An 18,080-nucleotide genomic window follows, 5' to 3' on the forward strand; every position below is an offset into this window, starting at 1 on the left:
GTGGTCTCAGCCAGGAACAGGCACTTTTAAACACACACACACACACACAAATTTGGAGACAGACAGACAGACAGAAACAGCATCTGACCTGTCCCAGTTGTAGAGGTTAATGTGGATCTGAATGGCCTGGTACACGAGGCCTGCCTGTAGTAGTGTAGCCTCACACTCCTGCACATGACCACTAAACAACAACATATGGGCCAGGGAAGACTCCTTAGAGGGCTGATCCTTTATGAAGGTTATATATTGCACCTTATCCACCTACAAGACACAAACACACACACACACACACACACACACACACACACACACACACACACACACACACACACACACACACACACACACACACCAGGAAAGACTCCTTAGAGGGCGGATCCTTTATGAAGGTTAAATACTGCATTGTATCTACCTACACCTACACCACACACACACACACACACACACACACACACCACAGAGCACATGAACACAGGAGACACACACACACACACTTACCTCTCCGATGGCAGCATAGGCTACCTCAGCTGTGGAAAGCTCCTTGCTGTTCACTGCCATGCCAGCCAGACACGCCCACAGGCCCTGGTCCTGCCAAAGACACGTGGGCACGGTCAGCTCACCTAGGGCTCCCACATCAGCGCTCCAGGCCACGCCCACGAGACACAACCCCATGACACAAGGCTCTGCTAACTACCCAGACCTGCTGAAATAGGAACAGCAACCTCCCAGGACGGGAAAGGAAGATGCGGTCTCTTCTACGTATGATGAAGAGGTGGACTCTCCTCCACGTGATGGAAACTTTACACAAGAGCTCCCATGAGAAGAGGGGAGGGGGGGGGGGGAGTGTAGTGGAAAGTTTGTATCACGTGTCCCGTTTTGTTTATATTCCCCCGTAACAAACAATAACAAGAAAAGCAGTAAAAGTGGGAGGAGCCATCAGGAAAGAGCAGAAATGAAGGAAGAGGCCTGTGTGTGGGGACTAGGGTGTAGGAAGAGGCCTGTGTGTGGGGACTAGGGTGTAGGAAGAGGCCTGTGTGTGGGCACTAGGGTGTAGGAAGAGGCCTGTGTGTGTGGGGACTAGGGTGCAGGAAGAGGCCTGTGTGTGGGGACTAGGGTGTAGGAAGAGGCCTGTGTGTGGGGACTAGGGTGCAGGAAGAGGCCTGTGTGTGGGCACTAGGGTGTAGGAAGAGGCCTGTGTGTGTGGGGACTAGGGTGCAGGAAGAGGCCTGTGTGTGTGGGGACTAGGGTGCAGGAAGAAGCCTGTGTGTGTGGGGACTAGGGTGTAGGAAGAGGCCTGTGTGTGGGGACTAGGGTGCAGGAAGAGGCCTGTGTGTGGGGACTAGGGTGCAGGAAGAGGCCTGTGTGTGGGGACTAGGGTGTAGGAAGAGGCCTGTGTGTGGGCACTAGGGTGTAGGAAGAGGCCTGTGTGTGTGGGGACTAGGGTGCAGGAAGAGGCCTGTGTGTGTGGGGACTAGGGTGTAGGAAGAGACCCGTGTGTGTGGGGACTAGGGTGCAGGAAGAGGCCTGTGTGTGGGGACTAGGGTGCAGGAAGAGGTCTGTGTGTGGGGACTAGGGTGTAGGAAGAGGCCTGTGTGTGTGGGGACTAGGGTGCAGGAAGAGGCCTGTGTGTGGGGACTAGGGTGCAGGAAGAGGTCTGTGTGTGGGGACTAGGGTGCAGGAAGAGGCCTGTGTGTGTGGGGACTAGGGTGCAGGAAGAGGCCTGTGTGTGTGGGGACTAGGGTGTAGGAAGAGGCCTGTGTGTGGGGACTAGGGTGCAGGAAGAGGCCTGTGTGTGTGGGCACTAGGGTGTAGGAAGAGGCCTGTGTGTGTGGGGACTAGGGTGCAGGAAGAGGCCTGTGTGTGGGGACTAGGGTGTAGGAAGAGGCCTGTGTGTGGGGACTAGGGTGTAGGAAGAGGCCTGTGTGTGTGGGGACTAGGGTGTAGGAAGAGGCCTGTGTGTGGGGACTAGGGTGCAGGAAGAGGTCTGTGTGTGGGGACTAGGGTGTAGGAAGAGGCCTGTGTGTGGGGACTAGGGTGTAGGAAGAGGCCTGTGTGTGGGGACTAGGGTGTAGGAAGAGGCCTGTGTGTGTGGGGACTAGGGTGTAGGAAGAGACCCGTGTGTGTGGGGACTAGGGTGCAGGAAGAGGTCTGTGTGTGGGCACTAGGGTATAGGAAGAGGCCTGTGTGTGTGGGGACTAGGGTGCAGGAAGAGGCCTGTGTGTGGGCACTAGGGTATAGGAAGAGGCCTGTGTGTGTGGGGACTAGGGTGAAGGATTTTTTAGACTTTGGATTTTAGCATATTAATTGGTTAATGCTAACCAACATTATTTAACTGACAAAAACCCTTTTGAGCTGCAAAAAACTTGAATTAGGACCCGTCCACGTCAGTCTGGATCATTTTGAAAATGTAGCCAGTTTTTATCTGAGTTGTGGTCTTCCATCCACACAAACACTGTGTTTTGGGTTACCAAAACCGAGCCTTTCAAAAACAGCTTCCAAATGTGCATTACATGGACAAAAGTATTAGGACACCTACAGCTTATATGAAATCTTTTTCTAAACCCGTAGGTATTAATATAGAGTTGGGCCCCATATAGAGTGTTCTGCACAACTTGAGGCTTTTGCATCAAAGCAACGATATACAGTTTTCAAATATAGTGGTAAAACTTTATTTTTAGTGGTCCTTTGTAGATTAATAGACTCATAACCAGAGTATCAGTAACATACCAACAGCACGTAAGTACCGAGACAGCACAGAGGAAATGGGCCTGCACTGGGAGGATGGGAAAAACACGGCAGAACCCCGGCGCTGACGATGGCCAACAACGTCAGAGCGCAGAGTATCAGTAACATATCAACAACACGTGAGTGCCATAGCAGCATAGACACATCCAAATACACTGAGGTAAATATCTTGAAATATTGTCTGTTGATTCATTACTGACATTAAGTAGATTTGACTGTTGATAGACTTTAATATCTTACTTACATTAAACACAACCTAACATAGCCTTACCCAAAAACAGCTACAAATATGAACTAGACTACAAATAAATTGAAAGCTACCAAATAAAGTTAAACACTGGTCAATAGAAGTTAAACATCTTTTCATAATCTACTGACTGTTTTCAGATGCTTCACTTCTGCTACACCACTGATGTTACTTAACCTTACTTAACTAACTAACTTAACTAAACTTTCATTGCAGATTTCAAAGAAAGGTGCCCAGCTGAAGGTTTATTTGTTCTGGTTTTGTGGATGTTGAGGACAACCAGGAGATGGAGCACACAATATTAGGAATTTTTGCCATAAAGAAGAAAGGTGTAGATCCCACAGATGAACTGGAAGATGTTGGAATAATAATCTAAGGTGTGGAAGTGCTACATGACCTTGGTAAGATTACAGATGCAGCTGCCATTTTATTTGGCCTTAAATCCTCACTGGACCCGAGCTACCCAACACACCTTAAGTACACATGTAAGGTTCTACAAAAACTTGTGATGGAACTGGATGGCTGAAATCTCTCAAGAAAGGCTCAAGTACTCAAAAACAAACTGTTGGAAGGGACAGTGTAGACACGACACTGCAAGTGAGTTTGGAGCCTTGTAGTGAAATGCTCACTCAGCTATGGTGAAGAAGAATTCTTGGAGTTGAGGCACTCTGCCAACTTAACAAAATCTTTTTGGATTCATGTGCTGAACTGATATGGTTATGTGTTTAAAGTAGTGACATGAACTTAGTTTCTAATGATGTCTGAATGTTTTAACGGACTTCAGAATGCTTGGAGAAAGAGGAAAAAAAACTTGAGGAATAGAGATTAACAGCAAATGGTGTGACTGAGAGGGCAGTCAAAGAGTTACTGAAAATATAGCAGGAATATGAGAGTGAGAGGAACCTTGTAAGAGGCATATGGTGATGCTAAGTGAGCCTGGAGTAAAAGTCACTAGCACCAAATTAACAAGATTTTACATTACTGTTTGTGATCTATTTAGCAACTCATGTTGGTTTAAACGTGTAGTACATGCTGGCTACGTGTGGGGCACATTATGAATTTTTATTTTTATTTTTTTTTACACCACTAAAGTGGCAAGGACAGAAAAAAGAGGAATTTGTTTGCTTTATTATGAATTTTAATTTATGTATTTCCTATGTCAGACCTGGGGATTGTACGGCCCGCGGGCCAGTCAGAGATAGGGGGCCAGATGTGAAATCAGTTGATAAGGGAGAAGTTAAAAGTAAATGTGTTTTGTTTTTAATTTTCGTTTGTCCGGTCAGTTCACTCATGCACTTTCGTTCAAACGTGTCAGCGAATGTTTTGGAAAGCTTTCAAGAAAGGAGCTCTTAGCTCTGTATGTCAGCTAACAGTAAAAAAGACTGATTGATACATAATGCAATTTTTAACAAGGAATGGATTTAAATATTCACTTACTGAAGTCAAATATAAAGCTGTGTGCATAGTTTGCAGAGAACAGTTTCAGGATTACAATTTGAATCGCCATTACGAGAGAAAACACGCAGAAAAATACAAGAACTAGACTGATGCATAACCGGCACGAGTGTTTTAAAATCTGTTAGCGAAACTGTAAAGGCAGCAAGGATTTGAGAGCAAGCACTGATCCAGTGATACCGCAGTCAGGACCAGCTGTGTGTGATATCCCACATTGCAAGAAACAGTAAGACATTCTCCAGTGGGGAGTTTGTCCAAGGAAGTTTGGTGGTCTTTGCAGTACTAATTAATTAAGTTGAATTAATTTTATAATTTTCTTTAGAAATTCACATTTTAAAACTTTGTTAAAACATGTAAGAGGATGTAAAATGTTGAATTATGTGGTAATTATCCTCCATTACTCTTTGTAGGACTCCATTACCCTTTATTATATTATTTTCAGTTCATGCAGCTGAAGAGGTTTTTGTAGTTTCACTGATGGTGATTTATTCACTGATTTACTTGATAGAAATAAAGCAAGTGTGATTTCAATTTACTGAAATTGTTGACCATCAGGTTTTGTAAGTCCACTTAATATTACTACCATTGTTACAATGAAAACCAAACAAAAAAAATCATTAGTGGCCACACTTGTTATGCCTATCTAGGCACAGACTTATTCATTAAAACTGAGCTAACCGTAATACCATCATCTTCGTTTTACTTAATACAGTCATGTTGGTTTTACAAGTCATTTGAAGCTTAATAGTATGATTTGATTACATCATTACATCTAAACCAGTAAGGTAGAACTTGTTGACAGAACTGGATAAAGTAAACCCAAATGATTTTTTGAGTGTAAGGTACAGGGGGAGGCCGGTGTGGGAGGAGAAGGAGGAGGGGAAAGAGAAAGAAAGAGTAGGAGCGGAGAAAGGACGAAGACAGAGGGAGGGAAAAGGCAGGAATGGGACTGAAAACTGTCCTTGAGGAGGAGTTTGATGAGGAGCCTTCCGTCATTAAACCACACGTGCACACACACACACACACACACACACACACACACACACACACACACACACACACACACACACACACACACACACACACACAGTCTGTCTCCAGGCTGACAGTTGTGTCATAAACAACACGCTCGTAGTCTTCCCTCACCCAGCATCTGGAGAAACGGCTCTCCGAGGCCTTCGCCCACACAGCTGCCCAGGAAGACGCGCTCACACTACTCCCGACCACATCTGGGGCCGTAAGCCCAGCCAATCAGCACACAGCCATGAGTCAGCTGTTAGGCTCCGCCCAGCGGCACGTTGCAGGCGTCATAGCGGCCGCCTTGTGCAGTAAAACTCCCCTACCAAACCCCAACAGGACCACCTCCGCCCTCCTGTGACACCCCCACCCCACCCCCCCACACGCCATTCTCACTCCCTGTCCGGGAAAGGCCACATCACTGCTCTGCTTACCAGAAACACAGGAACCCCCCCCCCCCCACATCACTGCTCTGCTTACCAGAAACACAGGAACCACCCCCCCCCCCCCCCCCACATCCTGTCTCTGCTGGTCATGTCCCCACCCCACACCGGTCTCTGCAGGCTGTGCACCCTGCACTCCGGGGGCCCGCGGCGTCTCCACAGCTGTAGGCCGGGCACAACAGAACTAAGATACACAGCCACGGGTACCACACACAGGCCTGAGAGAGAAGACAACTCACACCACACACAGGCCTGAGAGAGAAGACAACTCACACCACACACAGGCCTGTGAGAAGACAACTTACACCACACACAGGCCTGAGAGAAGACAATTCACACCACACACAGGCCTGAGAGAGAAGACAACTCACACCACACACAGGCCTGTGAGAAGACAACTCACACCACACACAGGCCTGTGAGAAGGTAACAACTCACACCACACACAGTCTTGTGAGAAGGTAACAACTTACACCACACACAGTCCTGAAAGAAGACAACAACTCACACCACACACAGTCCTGTGAGAGAAGACAACGACTCACACCACACACATGCCAGCAAGCAGAGAAACCAAATGTACCTGGGCCTGGGACCATAAACAACAACAACAAACATCAAACAACAACAATGATGGCACAGGTAAAATAGAACAGAGAGAGAGGGGGCGGGGCAAGAGTTGGCTCCTCCTTAGAGACCTGTTAAAGACGCACACACGTACGCACACATGCATGCGAGGCACACACTCTTCTCTGTGAGTAAGGTCTACGCTGAGGGGGTCTTGCAGGGGGTCCTGGGGCCTGCTGCCCTTACAACTCCCAATGTGCAGGCAATTAGGCCCCCACTAATGAGACACACACACACACACACACACACACACACACACACACACACACACACACACACACACACACACACACACACAGTTACCTTGGCGAAGCGACAGAGGCGGAGTGCATCCTCCCAGCGGGCGGAGGCTGTGTAGTCGTGTAGCAGGGCGGGGTACGGGGACACCGTGGAATAGACCAGCGATCCATCGGCCCTCCTGACAGTCACCTGCCCCCCGGTGTAGTTCAGGATGTGGGGCGCACGAGTGAACTCGCTGCAGGACGACAGCTTCGTGTTACGGCCGGAGAACACGCAGACCGTACGCACGCACATTATACACGCAGACCGTACGCACGCAGACCTTACGCACGCACATTATACACACAGACCGTACGCACGCAGACCGTATGCACGCACATTATACACGCAGACCGTACGCACGCAGACCTTACGCACGCACATTATACACGCAGAGCGTACGCACGCAGACCGTACGCACGCACATTATACACGCAGACCGTACGCACGCACATTATACACGCAGACCTTACGCACGCACATTATACACGCGAAGACCGTACGCACGCACATTATACACGCAGACCGTACGCACGCACATTATACACGCGAAGACCGTACGCACGCACATTATACACGCAGACCTTAAGCACGCACATTATACACGTAGACCTTACGCACGCACATTATACAGGCAGACCTTATACACGCACATTATACACGCGAAGACCTTACACATGCACATTATACAGGCAGACCTTACGCACGCACATTATACAGGCAGACCTTACGCACACACATTATACACACAGACCTTACACACGCAGACCTTACGCACGCACATTATACACGCAGACCTTACGCACGTACATTATACACACGCAGACCTTACGCACGCACATTATACACGCAGACCTTATGCATACAGACCATACGCATGCACATTATACGTTCAGACTCTACAAGTACAGACTGCACACACGCAGATATGGCCGTAGACCTTTTAAATCACCCCTCGCTACAAACAGCATAACTCATGGCTTAGCACACGATAAGGCATTATGGGAAAATGCTGGTTTATTAGCACTGAGTACCCAGCCTCAGGAAGCCAGCGTTTAACCTTTGGGAGAGACCCCATTGATTAATCGAAGTCTCTTTAAATAGCTGGACAACAGAGTGGTGATCGCAAACTTTTTCCATTTTAATTATATCTGCCTGTTTCTGCCTGTCTCAGCATTGACCTATAACGGCAATGCCACAGCATTCCATATATTTATGTGTGTGTGTGTGTGTGTGTGTGTGTGCGTGTGTGTGTGTGTGTACGTGCGTGTCACACCTGCCATCCTTGGTGTAGAGTGTTTTGGGAAGCAGGTTCTTGTCCACGAACACGACGTTGGGGTAATACCACACAGTGAACTGGGCATCTTGGATGCCACACAGGATGTTGGTAGAGTCGTTCCAGGCCATGGTGTGAACCATAGTGCCTGAAGAACAGAAATGGAAAAAGAGTGAGAGAGAGAAACAGACCGAGAGACATAGACGTAGAGAGAGAGATTAACAAGGAAGAAAGAATGATCTAGTGGCCAGACAGAGGCCTGTGAAACAAATGGCAATGCATAGTTGAGGAGGCGAAACAGCCCTGACCCCCGAGCGAGGGAGCACAGGTTGGAGATGTGGGTCGCTGCTCCACGGCACCCTCTGAAGGCCTCACCCAGCTTGTGCAGGGTCTGCTCTCTGCCCAGCCTGCGCACCGCGGCCACGTAGAGGTCACGGTTCTTGTCGATCAGAGCGATCTTCCTGTCGCTGGAGGGTCCACACTGGTCAAGGGCGATCTCCATCACCTCCATCTGAGGGGTGGAGGGGCACGGAGAGAGGGAGGGAGACGGAGAGAGAGAAAACGGTCATGTTCAGCAGGATCGTGTCTTCTAACTGCCAGAACTGGAGAACACCCTTCCTCTAAATAATGCAGATTTAGCAGTCTGAGGTTCCTGAAAAGAATCCCAACAGGTTCTCAAAGCGAACACAGACGATTCCCTAACAGCCTACAATGGAGCGTGCAGAGTTGATCCTGTGTGTCGGCAGCCTGGTGGATTTAGTGCCTGTCTAGGCTTGACACGCTCTGAACCCAGCTCGGCCCAGCCCGGGCCCCAAGTGTGTGTGGTGAACCCAGCCAGCTGTGGTGTGTGTGTGTGTGTGTGTGTGTGTGTGTGTGTGTGTGTGTGTGTGTGTGTGTGTGTGAGAAACATAGGACATTGTGCAGATTGAACCACTTGTCAACCACAAGCAATTTTACACATGGAGTGTGCAGTGTGCAGCACCTAATCCATATATTAGTTCAGCATCTATCAACACATATCAAACAGGACATTCCTGCATGATGGGGGGGGGGGGGGGGGGGGCTTTGGGTTAAAAACTAAGTGTCATCTACAAAGTGTTGGGCCGCACCTGCATGTTCAAATATCAGGCTTCGCTTTAGGGGGCTTTGAAAACTCTCTCACACACACACACACACACACACACAGTGGGGGGTGAGAGTGTGTGTACGCGCGTGTGTTTCTGCAAACCACTAACTCATTCAAACATTCTGCTATTACTGATCTGGCAGCAAACACCGTTACACATTAAATAAATGAGCATAAAATCCTGACACACACACACACACACACAAACACACACACGCACACACACACACGGCAAGCCCGAGCTGTTGTGCAGGCAGTCCATAACTGTGACAGACAGCACACACACCCTCAGGGGCGTCACTGTGATCCTGCGTTATAGAGGTGGAGCTGGGTGTTCCTGAGCATGGGGGGGGGGGGGGGGGGGGGCGTCTGTGTTTACAGGACAAACCCAGTGGACTCCAGCTTCACCACTCCTGAGGAGGGGGCCACATACACACATGCTGGTTAGCACCAGACCCCCCCAAACGCCTTAAGACGCTTCCAGACTCCTCTAGACCCCTGACCTCCATCTTCAATGCAATCTGGCTCCAATTCGTGACATGTACTGATGGCTATTTAACGACGCTTGCTCCCCATGCTGGGGAAATCCCTGTATGGATACGGTAGTGGCTGCTGTCAGCTATCACACTCTGGAATTTCTGATCACAGTGTAGAGATGAGTGGCGGTGAGACTGCGTGGAGACGGCCAGCTTGTGCTGTGTGTGTGTGTGTGTGTGTGTGTGTGTGTGTGTGTGTGTGTGTGTGTGTCAGAAGGAAGAGAAAAGCAGGATTTACCTTGTGGGTTAAAGGTTTGCCGTCACCGATGGCTTTTCCCGTTTGAGCATCAAACAGAAAGACCACTGGAAAAGAATAAATCAGAAATATCTGATTCTGTGCTATGTGCATAAATTATTCCAGTATCATGCTAATTATCACAGAAATGGAGATGGGTTTTGATGCTCTTTTTATCATTTCTCACTAGCTCAAAACCTTAAGCACAGTGAATGGTGAAAACCTGCAGACTGCGCTACTCTGTGCTTCAACACAGCCTGCAGACATTTGACTGCAGTCCCACAGCGACATTCAGCACAGAGACGCGGTGGCTGGTGCCTTCGTATCACAACACGGGGGGACAACTGACGTCATTCGTGGTGACGGTCTGATTTAGCGGTGGGATCGAGTCATTTATTGGCTCAGACACTCACAGGGGCTGAAATGTGATACCTGTCAGTAGAGGCCACATGAGCATAGACTAATCCAAGCCTGCATTAGTGACCAGTCAGTTAACGATGTGCCATGTAAACGGGGCCATGTGACCGACATGTCAGAACATGACGTTCCTTAACGGGGGCTAGGGGTGGCGTTGGACCAGAAACGATTTGGTGGTGGGTAACTCTGCCCGTGAACATGCGAGACCTTTCTCGTCGCTCTTGTCCCGTATGGCAATGGTGTCGTTGCTCAGCGAGACAGACTGCACACTCAGGACGTTTGTCCTCATGCCGGGAAACTTGGGGGCGGAGACCAGGCGTCCGTCGTACGAGTACACGTAGATGCCTCCACCGTCCGCCAGCAGAAAGTGCCTAAGCAGAGAGAGATAGGGAGAGGAAGAAGAGTGGGTGGAGTCAGAGGAAAGAATGGAACCCCGGGCAGAACCAAGGACGGAACCCAGGGTAGAACCAAGGACGGAACCCAGGGTAGAACAAAGGACAGAACCCAGGGTAGAACCAAGGACGGAACCCAGGGTAGAACCAAGGACGGAACCCAGGGTAGAACAAAGGACAGAACCCAGGGTAGAACCAAGGACGGAACCCAGGGCAGAACAAAGGACGGAACCCAGGGCAGAACAAAGGACGGAACCCAGGGCGGAACAAAGGACGGAACCCAGGGCGGAACAAAGGACGGAACCCAGGGCGGAACAAAGGACGGAACCCAGGGCGGAACAAAGGACGGAACCCAGGGCAGAACAAAGGACGGAACCCAGGGTAGAACCAAGGACGGAACCCAGGGCAGAACAAAGGACGGAACCCAGGGTAGAACAAAGGACGGAACCCAGGGCGGAACAAAGGACGGAACCCAGGGCGGAACAAAGGACGGAACCCAGGGCAGAACAAAGGACGGAACACAGGGCGGGACAAAGGACGGAACCCAGGGTAGAACAAAGGACAGAACCCAGGGTAGAACCAAGGACGGAACCCAGGGCAGAACAAAGGACGGAACCCAGGGCAGAACAAAGGACGGAACCCAGGGTAGAACCAAGGACGGAACCCAGGGCAGAACAAAGGACGGAACCCAGGGTAGAACAAAGGACGGAACCCAGGGCGGAACAAAGGACGGAACCCAGGGCAGAACAAAGGACGGAACCCAGGGCAGAACAAAGGACGGAACCCAGGGCGGAACAAAGGACGGAACCCAGGGCAGAACAAAGGACAGAACCCAGGGCGGGACAAAGGACAGAACCCAGGGGCTCACCATTCAGCGCAGGCATAATTGAGCCTTTCGAAACAAAACAAACTCACTAAACAAACACAAAGGGACGGAGGTCTATAATTTGTGCCGTTGTTGTAAAGCTTCACAACTGTTGCAAAGTGTTTTTCCTCTGAACGGAGGAGAACAATGAAGCCAAACCAGCAATCGCTTTCCCTCCAAACGAGGTTTCATAAACGAGGGAAGAAAAGGCCTCAGCCATCCAAGAGCATTTTGATGAACAATAAGGTTGGAAAAATGTAACCATCAGAGGCAGTGACTAATGGAGATCACTCTACCACATGAGCAGGGCTCTCTGGGTTCAAACGGGCTTTGTTGCTGTCTAACACTGCACAGATTTGGCAGGTGTGTGACACGGGAGTCCTGGCTGCAGGAAACGGAGCTACACACACATTACTACAAGGGAACTACACAGTACACACAATAGGGGCAGATCGATATATTGGTTGGTCCGATATATTGGTCGGCCCCTTTTATCAATGATATAGACAAATATCAGTTACTGGTTCCCAAAATTTTTGACAAAGCTGGTTCTCCTGGCCATTGAGAGACAGAGAGAGAGAGAAAGAGGGGGATACGAGTTAGAGAAAGAGAGAGAGAGAGAGAGAGAGAGAGAGAGAGAGAGAGAGAGAGAGAGAGCAGCGTACCTCTCGGCCTGGCGGATCAGGCTCACCGTGCCCTCCTTCAGGTCGAAGATGAGTGGGGTGTTCCAGTTTTTCGTGCTAGGGGAGAACCACACGAGAAGCATCAGAACAGCGTTCCATCCCGTCCCGGATCAGAACCTCAGAAGGACGAGGAGTGGAGTGTGGACCAGGAGTAGTGATGCAGGGGGAGAAAGGAGATCAGAGAGGGGGGCACACACGCACACGCACACACACACACACACACACACACACACACACACACACACACACACACACACACACACACACACACCTGTAGATGGAGCACTGCAGAGAGGTCACGACCACCAGGTGGCCATGAGCCAGCGATGCTTTAATCACACGATCCCTGAACTCCAGGATGTCCACCGCGTCGTTAAGCACGTTCCTCACCTAAAAAACACGTGTACACACACACACACACACACACACACACACACACACACACACACACACACACACACACACGAAGTAACATGCATGGCCTTGTGCATGCAATGTTCAAATGAGTTCAAATACACCCAAAAATAAATTCAGAAAACAGATTTCATTTTGACAAATTGTTACTGCCTAAAAAAAGAAATCTGTATGCGCATTATTTTCAGCCATTCAAATATATTTTTCCCCCAAAAGCCCAGATGAACAGTGCAGATCTATGTGTGGAGAATTTTTAACCCCCTCATTCAACCAAATTACAACAACTAAGACATGCAAAATCTACAAATAGACACAGACAACCACAGGGCAGTACATTTAGCCAGCTGATTCGTAAACTGTTGACAGATGTGCCCCCCCCCTCCCCGTGTGTGAGCAAGAAGCAGGAACAGAGAAAGCTGGATAGAAAATAGCTGAAGACACAGGGCTGGTTGTTTTTTTGCAAATTCAGCAAGGGCTATCTATAACAAGTGTGTGTGTGTGTGTGTGTGTGTGTGTGTGTGTGTGTGTGTGTGAGAGAGAGAGAGAGAGAATGTGCACTCAAGAGCATAGGTGCACACAAAATGCGCAAAAAAGCCTTGTGGTTGGTTGAGTTTAAACACGTGCCAGTGGTGGAGGCCTGGAGACAAGCTAACCATTGTCACTGAGCTACAGTCAATGGCACACATCACAAAACACAGGGCTACTCGCTGACACCTGGGAAACACACACACACATGCACACACGTGGTTTTATATATATATATATACACATACACACACACACACACCCGTGCATGCAGCTTAGTACAACTTCTCTCTCAAGACTCTCTACGTGGACCAGTTCTTTTCTATGACTGGGTCCAGTCAAGCATGTAAACTTTGCTCAATGAGACAAGTGTGTATGTGTGTGTCCTCGGATCCATAATCACCTTCCAGGTCCTTTATTTTAACACTACATATTACAAGAATACAGTCAATAAGTAATGTTACGTGTTACGTGTTATCATCAACACTGATATTGGTAACAGCAACTAACTAATCATTAAAATGCAACTGGTTGTTTTCAACCAGATAGAAAACATAAAACCCACCACCCCGTACCACCCGTCAGTATCAATGAAAGTGCATTTGTTGCCAAATAATCTGTATCTGTGGGTTCTTATATGAGTATCAGTGCTATGGTGGTCTGACTGAGCGCCAGGGTCGGCTCCCCAGGGTCAGCTCCCTGCCCCGGCCCGCCCCAGTCTCCCGAGCCCGTGTCCAGGTTCTACGGGCAGGCTCCAGCTTGGTGGGCCCGATCGCGTACCTGCACGGTGCGGCGTTTGGTGAGCGTGACCTCAAAGTTCCTCCACTCCCATCGCTGCTCCACGATGTGGGCAAAGACGACATGGCCGTTGCCACACGCCCCCGCCAGCTGGGTGCCATCGGCAGACCAGACCAGGCCGAACAAGCTGCCCGTGCTGGGCTTCTCCAGAGCGTGAGACCACTGCGCAGAGAGAGGGAGGCACGGAGAGAAGGAGAGAGGGAAAAAGTGTGAAAATAAGTCCAAATCTGTCCCAGACATCACGGTCTTAAATAATGTTCCCAACATGCATTTTCACAAGGTACCTTCAGATCTATAAGAGAGAGTGAATGACCTGTGAGAGGCCAGGGGTCTTATAGTAAAGGGAGAGTGCACAGTGTTAGCGTTAACACCAGAGAGCTCTGTAGGCAGCAGTGGCCTCTGGGATGCAGTTTTTTTTTTCCAGAGTCCTGCAATCAATCCTGCCCACTCCCTTTCTGCTGCGCTCGTTTACGAGACACACCCAGACGGGGCGCACTTGCGTGTGCGAGAGAGAAAGTCCGCTTCAGGGTCGTGTCTCAGAAGAGCATGCATTTGTATGGGCCAGAGGAGCAGCCATTTACATGTTTAACCCACTCCACAACACAGGCCTTCAAAAACACTCAAGCCTGCCTCTCTTTCTCTCCCATGCCCGGGCGACAGGGTGTGAACGGCCAGGGTTTGTTCTGACCTTTGGGGTCATCCGCCGTGAGGCACAGAGCTTCCTGGGCCTTCACTCTCCGAGGGTGTTTGGGCGAGTTCGACAGACACTTGTGTAATTGCGGTTTTTACAGGTTCTATTTAGAGGTTTAGGTGTGCACAAGCGTAGGAAGGAGCAGTTTCACAGCAGCAGTGCAGAGCGTAGACGAGGAGTGTGAGTGGGGAGGAGGCCCAGCCCATATTGCGCCATTATCATCAGCAGCTTTTAACAGATGCCCCTTTCATGTTTCTCTCGTAGATGTAGACTTGGCGTGATTCAAACGCAGCCAGTAGTCCAGCTGAGCGTCCGTGACTTCACAGCAGCCGAGTAACAAAGGCGCAAACAGGCCGCGTGCATCACAAACGGGGTCTTTCTGGAACGCTCCTGCAGAATTTTCCATCGCTCCCTTTACAGACTGACTCTCCACAATACTCACATACACTTGTGTTCTCTCATCTTTCTTTTCCGTGTCGTTCCCTCATCTGCCCCCCCCCTCGCGCTTTTTACCCCTCTCTCCCTCTCTTTTTCTGGAACAATCCTCCTCTCTGTAGTCGCCGTGATGGCATTCCCCCACGTGCCCTCCGTCCGCAAAAACGCCGCCGACTTCCCTCCCGTGACCCTTGACCTTGCCGCATCGGCCCCGCCCGCTGCGTTTTGTTTATTCTTTACGTTGTGCGTGCAGGTGGCTTGGCGACGTCCACCGGGGGGAATGAGGGAAGAGCGAAATTAAGAAAGTAATAACACATCGGCTCGAAGATCGCCAGCGTCCCAGCTGCCCACGCACAAGGAGGAGACTGTCTCTAGCCGGGATCATGAGGCAAAGTGTTATTTCCGCCCCAGTCAATCAGACCGAAAGGCTGCAGACCGCAGGCTCAACTGGAGGCGTTTGATGGCCACGCCCAGTGGCTCTATTTACAGCCCGGCGCTGGCGAAAATAGAAGCTTTGCTTAGGTCAACATCTGTAGGTGCATATCAGGACCTGAAATAGCCCAGAAAGCGTCTCTTCATCCGGGCCGGACAGGCCCTCTTTGAAGGCTCACCCCAGAGCTCTCCTGCTGACACCTCCACTCTCTCTCTCTCTCTCTCTCTCTCTCTCCACCTGCTTACACATAAATCCTGCACTCAGAAATCACTTTTTTTTGCGGTAGCAGTCGGGTTGGGGAGGCCGGCGAAGATAAACAACTACGGCCGTGCGCAGGGGCGGTGCTGAGCTTTGAAGTTCTCTTTCATATACCTTTTTCAAAACATGGCTGTAGTTGGGCCTGTTCCACTGACCCCAGAACGAAGGCATTTAAAAATAATGGCACTCTGCGATCTATTCTAGTGCGAGCAAGGCGGGGCTTTAGGGCTCCCTGGAGGAGAACGAGCACTACGGGCCGGGCTTGATGTACACAGCAGAACAGAACGGGCCAAGGCACACGACAGTGGGGCGAGCAGCGCTTCTTGGATTCACGCTCACCTAATGCTTTTAACACACTGAGCCATTAGACTCCAGCAGCAGGAGGTGTGTGTGTGTGTGTGTGTGTGTGAAGGACACGGTAGAGTGAGTGTATGTGAGTGCCTGTGTCACCACTGCTAGAGCCAAGAGCAGAGCCAGCGTTTACAAGGCGCGGAGACACCACATCCATCACTGCCAGTGCAGCTTGGTCATTGGCCACGCGTGTATATTTAAGTCCTCCGTACGTCCATGTGAGCAGCAGAGCTCCCATGGGCCTGTGTGGCAGGGTGGGGTGGGTGAAGGACTCTAGGGGACCACGTGCTGGGTTCTGTTGCACATGAGGAAAATGGCATCAGTGCTGTGCAGGGAACAGCCTGCAGAGAGCCAGCGCTCCAGCCCAAAAAATACAATTAGCATAGTGTCCCCGCATGACCCTGTGAAACCCCGCATGACCCCGCATAACCCCACACTGCCCCTCATGGCCCTGCATGACCCCATGCTACCCCTCATGACCCCGCATAATCCCGCATAACCCCACACTACCCCGCATAACCCCACACCAGTCTGGCTCGCCCTCAGTCTCCCCCTGATGTAACACTGTGTGTGAACGTGTCTCTCCCAGATCACATGGATCTGCTGTTTTCTTCTGATAAATCCATCAGACATATTTCACACACACACACTTAGAGAGAGAGAGAGAGAGAGAGCAAGAGAGAGAGCGAGAGGAAGAGAGAGAGAGCGAGAGAGAGACAGAGAGATAGATTTTTTAAACATATCCCCATAAACAGTGAAGAGTATCTGAGTCATGAGTAATCATGTCACATTTGTAATGTCCATGCACTTTGCCTGGATTTGTGTTTATTGCAGGTGAATTTAATATGTGGTAAAATGAGGGGGAGGGGGGTGAGTGAGAGTGAGAGAGAGAGAGTGAGAAACCCAGTAAAAGTTTAAGAATAGGAGGCACCAGTAAAATGTGGTATTCAGATCAGGGGCCATTGAGAGGGGGCCAGCCAGGACCCCAGTGAGGTTGGGGAGGAAGAGTAGATCCATGCAGGCGATGGGAAACAGCCTGAACATAGCATCACGTCAGTCTTGATATTTCCACTCTGGGCACGTGTGTACCACAGCTCCCCAGTGATCACTAGTGTGTGTGTGTGTGTGTGTGTTCTAGGAATATTTCTAGGAACGGCCTGAACATGGCAGAACCTTCATTCAGACCATGGCTTCCACCTAACAGAACCATCTCCACTATCTTCCTCGTACTAGTACAGCTAAACACATTCCCTTACAGAACGGCCATAAATCCTTAACCGTTTACCGTGATACATAAATAAAATAAAGCAAGAGAGGATCATTCAGCTGCTATGACAAAGCAGACTTGGACCAAGAGTTGGGGGAACTTTACTGAGAGCAGCAGGACGGGGCCAGAGGCAAAAATCAGAAACCAGACAGGCCCGAGTCCAAGAAACCAGAAGTCAAATGAGTACAGAACAAAAGGGGCAAGGCACCGATCCAAAAATACAGAAGGTAGGCCAAAGGTCAATATCCAGAGAATCAGAGACAATAAACGGCCTGGTATACAGGCTGTGAAAAGTTGGCAATGCTTTGCAAGTTCTGTGAGTTCCTGGAAACCTTATATAGTGCATTAATGAAACTGATGGGATGCAGATGGGTGTGATGAGTAACCATGGAGACCACTAGTATTCCAGGGATGTGGACCTCTGGTGGCCAGAAATGTGCATGGCAGACTCTTCCACGAGAGCAGCCCCTGGTCAAGATTGGCTCCAGCCGACAAAAATGAGGAACACTGGGGATGGCCAGGACGCTGTGGAGCTGGTCTGGTCTGGTCTGGTCTGGTCTGGTCT

General features: G+C 49.9%; 1 protein-coding gene across 2 annotated transcripts in view; it reads right to left on the minus strand.

Annotated features, from left to right (window-relative positions):
* ift80 (intraflagellar transport 80 homolog (Chlamydomonas)) overlaps positions 1–18,080 on the minus strand; it is a 59,450-nt gene that overhangs the window by 1,297 nt on the left and 40,073 nt on the right. The window contains exons 8-17 of one of the 2 annotated variants that reach the window (XM_076981108.1): positions 14,063–14,242; positions 12,615–12,733; positions 12,326–12,400; positions 10,611–10,774; positions 9,990–10,054; positions 8,465–8,600; positions 8,090–8,237; positions 6,838–7,009; positions 499–588; positions 89–261 (exon numbers count right to left, since the gene is read on the minus strand). In XM_076981108.1, the coding sequence (XP_076837223.1) occupies positions 89–261; positions 499–588; positions 6,838–7,009; positions 8,090–8,237; positions 8,465–8,600; positions 9,990–10,054; positions 10,611–10,774; positions 12,326–12,400; positions 12,615–12,733; positions 14,063–14,242 (1,322 nt within the window). The remainder of the gene's footprint in view (positions 1–88; positions 262–498; positions 589–6,837; positions 7,010–8,089; positions 8,238–8,464; positions 8,601–9,989; positions 10,055–10,610; positions 10,775–12,325; positions 12,401–12,614; positions 12,734–14,062; positions 14,243–18,080) is intronic. The other variant, XM_076981109.1, reaches the window with a different exon arrangement.

Source organism: Brachyhypopomus gauderio, chromosome 19 (assembly GCF_052324685.1).
Source record: "Brachyhypopomus gauderio isolate BG-103 chromosome 19, BGAUD_0.2, whole genome shotgun sequence".
In the NCBI taxonomy this organism is placed as follows: Eukaryota; Metazoa; Chordata; class Actinopteri; order Gymnotiformes; family Hypopomidae; genus Brachyhypopomus; species Brachyhypopomus gauderio.